The sequence below is a fragment of the Saimiri boliviensis genome, chromosome 1 (genome assembly GCF_048565385.1).
Source record: "Saimiri boliviensis isolate mSaiBol1 chromosome 1, mSaiBol1.pri, whole genome shotgun sequence".
Taxonomy (NCBI): Eukaryota; Metazoa; Chordata; class Mammalia; order Primates; family Cebidae; genus Saimiri; species Saimiri boliviensis.
This window is the reverse complement of record NC_133449.1, coordinates 139,583,066-139,587,172: the sequence shown is the minus strand read 5'-3', so window position 1 is coordinate 139,587,172 and position 4,107 is coordinate 139,583,066. Positions and strand designations below refer to the sequence as shown.

The following is a 4,107-nucleotide window of genomic DNA, read 5'->3' as shown; positions in this document are numbered from 1 at the left end:
AGGAGATATTGTGCTGAGATGATGGGGTTTTCTAAGTATACAAGCTTTGACAAACCTGACAAAAACAAGCAATGGGGAATGGATTTCCTGTTTAATACATGGCGTTGGGAGAACTGGCTAGCCATGCACAGAAAGCTGAAACTAGACCCCTTCCTTACACCTTATACAAAAATTAACTTCAGATGAATTAAAGATTTAAACATAAGACCTAACACCATAAAAAAACTAGAAGAAAACCTAGGCAATACCATTGAGAACATAGGCATGGGCAAGGACTTCATGACTAAAACACCAAGAGCAATGGCAACAAAAGCCAAAATAGACAGATGGGATCTAATTAAACTTAAGAGTTTCTGCACAGAAAAAGAAACTATCATCAGAGTGAACCAGCAACCAACAGAATGGGAAAACATTTTTGCAATCTACCCATCTGACAAACGGCTAATATCCAGAATCTACAAAGAACTAAAACAAATCTACAAGAAAAAAACAAACAACCCCATCAAAAAGTGGGTGAAGGATATGAACAGATACTTTTCAAAAGAAGACATTTATAAGGCCAACAAACGCATGAAAAATGCTCATCATCACTGGTCATTAGAGAAATGCAAATCAAAACCACATTGAGATACCATCTCACAACAGTTAGAATGGCGATCATTAAAAAATCTGGAGACAACAGATGCTGGAGAGGATGTGGAGAAAGAAGAACACTTTTACACTGTTGGTGGGAGTGTAAATGAGGTCAACCATTGTGGAAGACAGTGTGGTGATTCCTCAAGGATCTAGAAATAAAAATACCATTTCACCCAGCAATTCCATTACTGGGTATAAACCCAAAGGATTATAAATCGTTCTATTATAAAGACACATGCACACGTATGTTCATTGTGGCACTGTTTACAATAACAAAGACCTGGAACCAACCCAAATGCCCATCAAGGATCGAGTGGATAAAGAAAATGTGGCACATATATACCATGGAATGCTATGCAGCCATAAAAAAGGATGCATTCATGTCCTTTGCAGGGACATGGATGAATCTGGAAACCATCATTCTCAGCAAACTGACACAAGAACAGAAAACCAAACACCGCATGTTCTCACTCATAGGAATTAGTATGCTCTTCATTGCTGAAGAGTCTCAGTCAGGTAAGAAAGAAAAGACCTAAGCCTCTGATGAGAGGTGATGATGAAATCTTGATCCTTCTACTGTTTGGAAAGAAAGATACCATAAGTATAAGCAACTCAAATGACTCTCCAAGCTGAAGTCAAGATATTCCAAAGACTGTCTGTGGGCTTCACCCGGTGTAAGGTGCAGAAAATAGGTGATACGGGAGAGAAGCCGCAGGAGGATCCCTGCAGGCCGGTGTGGCCAGGGCCAGCTTTCACAAACAAGGGATCCTAGGGTGATTCAGAGCCAGTCCCACTGGGCTGGAGGATCAACCAGTAAAAGAAGTGTTTCCCTTCACACAGAAACAACCTCAGGTGAACTCAAAGCCATCTACCTTCAAAGAGGATCTGTGCCATGAGGCAAGAACAGATGATATTTTCTTTACTAACAGTATAACATGCACTCATTTGACATATTAACTGAATATAAACTACATGCCAGGAACCCTGTGAAACAATTTTATTTCACATTTGTCTTAAAAACCACAAGGACACTATTTCCTTCAGAAAAAACTTGTCGTGCACAGATGTCTTTTTCACCTCTACCACCATGCCCAAGGCCCTGGTGAACATCCAGACCCAGAGCAGGTCCGTTTCCTATGCAGAGTACTTGGTCCAGCTCTACTTCTTCTTGACTTTTGGGGACATGGACATCTTTCTCCTGGCTACAATAGCCTATGACTGCTATGTGGCCATTTGCCACCCACTCCACTATCTGACAATCATGAGCCTCCACCGCTGTGCCCTACTGGTAACTGCTTGCTGGACCCTCATGAGTCTTGTTGCCATGACTCACACCTTCCTCATATTCCAGCTTTTCTTCTGCTCTGAGAAGATAATTCCTGACTTCTTCTGTGATTTGGGACCACTGATGAAGGTGTCCTGCTCTGATACCCAGATCAATGTGCTTGTGCTCCTCTTCCTAGGGGTAACAGTCATTTTAATCCCTTTTTTGCTCATCCTGGTCTCTTACATCTGCATTGTTTTAGCCATCCTCAGGGTCCCCTCTGCCCAGGGAAGGTGCAAGACCTTCTCTACTTGTGGCTCTCACCTCACTGTTGTTGCTCTGTTTCTTGGGATGGTAATCAGGGCTTATCTGTGCCCTTCATCCTCTTCCTTCAACTCAGTGGAGGACGATACAGTGGCTGCTGTCATGTACATTGTGGTGACTCCCCTGCGGAACCCCTTTATTTACAGCCTGCAGAACAAGGACTTGAAGGTTGCAGTGCTTAGACTTCTCAAAGGCAGAATCTGCTTCTCACGGGGCCAGTGACTCTAGTGACTTCTGCCGAGAAACTGAAGGTGTCTCTATCCCCTCCAGTGAGGGGCTTGGCAGAAATTTCTACCTCAAATGTCTCATTTCTGAATCCCACGTATCCTGTACCACCGCTTCCGTCCATGAATGCCCACTACAAGTTTGGTGTTTATGAAGGAATATCAGGATTTTGCTTTGTGCTTAATGTGTTAAGAGTTCCTTATTTGCTCATTTATTTTGCTTATTAATAATTTTTCATGAGGAGGAATGACTTTTGCAACACTTAATTCTAAAAGACCGTATAGCCTTTTATGCTAGTCTATCAAAACTTAATGAGGTCATAGCAATCAAGTCAGTATCAGATGGCAAAGACTTTATAACTGTAAGTGAACAAGCATGTTTTCCTACAAAAATAGGAAATTCCACAAATATTGTCTCAAACTTACAAATCAAAGATATTTGCCACTATTAAAACTCTCAACAATAGAGGAGTGATCTGTGTTCTCTTAGTAAAAATATTTACAGAAACTCTTAAGTTTAATTAGCTCCCGTTTGTCTATGTTGGCTTTTGTTGCCATTCTCTTGGTGTTTTAGTCACAAAGTCCTTGCCTATGCCTATGTCCTGAATGGTATTGCCTAGATTTTCTTGTAAGTTTTTTTTTTTTTTTTTTATGGTGTTAGGTCTTATGTTTAAATCTTTAATCCATCTGGAGTTAATTTTTGTATAATGTGCAAGGAAAGGTCTAGTTTCAGCTTTCTGCACATGGCTAACCACTTTTCCCAACATTATTTATTAAACAGGAAATCCTTTCCCCATTGCTTGTTTTTGTCAAGTTTGTCAAAGATCGGATGGTTGTAGATGCATTTATATATGTGTGTGTATGTTCATGTGTGTTATATATAATTCTAAAGTAAATTTACCATTCTCTAATAAAGATTATGAATTATTGAGGAGAAAAAAGAAAAAAAGTTTTACAAACAATTTGTAATATGAAGATAAATAGATATATGTTATAGTTTGTGGGGGAAAAAAAGAAATAATACTCCATGTACACTTTACTCAGTATTGCCAGTGGTTACCATATTGCAAAACCATAGTGCAGTATCACGATTAGGAAAATGTCATTGATGCAGTCTACCCAATTTTATTTAGAATTTCCCAATTTTACATATATTTGTCTGGGTGTTTAGTTTTTATCACATGTGTGGTTTGGTGTATTCACACGTGTAGGTCAAGACACAGAACAGTTGCATTACCAAGAGTCCCTCATGTTACCCTTTTATAAGTACATCCACCTGATTCCACCCTACACTCCCATTTTGAACTCCTGGCAATTCCTAATACCTCATTCATCTCTGTGATTTTGTTATATCAAGAACAGGGTTGAATAGACAGAATCATGTAACATGTAACCTTGAAATTGGCACATTTCCCTTGAGAATTTGTCCACGTGGTTCTGCAAATTAGTAATTCATTCCCTTTTATTACTGGGTAGTATTCCATGGTATGAATATACCATAGTTTTCTTAAAACCATTCACCTGTTGAAAAACATCTGGTTTGTTTCCCGTCTTCTGGTATTGATATTAAAGCTGCTATAAACACTTATCTCTGTGTGTGTGTGTGTGTGTGTGTGTGTGTGGCCTTTGTCTCTCTTTTGGAATACAAATGTAAATTTC

General features: G+C 39.4%; 1 protein-coding gene across 1 annotated transcript; it reads left to right on the top strand.

Moving 5' to 3' along the window:
• Positions 1-1,252: 1,252 nt before the first annotated feature.
• LOC101054266 (olfactory receptor 1P1-like) lies at positions 1,253-2,446 on the top strand. Its single transcript, XM_074399830.1, has 2 exons — positions 1,253-1,369; positions 1,664-2,446. The coding sequence occupies exons 1-2, from the start codon at positions 1,253-1,255 to the stop codon at positions 2,444-2,446; spliced, it is 900 nt and encodes a 299-aa protein (XP_074255931.1).
• Positions 2,447-4,107: the final 1,661 nt, after the last annotated feature.

Coding starts and splice junctions, on each gene's coding strand:
- LOC101054266 (XM_074399830.1), top strand. CDS start 1,253: ATGACTCTCCAAGCTGAAGTCAAGATATTCCAAAGACTGTCTGTGGGC. Junction 1,370..1,663: donor AGGAGGATCCCTGCAGGCCG/GTGTGGCCAGGG, acceptor AAAAACCACAAG/GACACTATTTCCTTCAGAAA.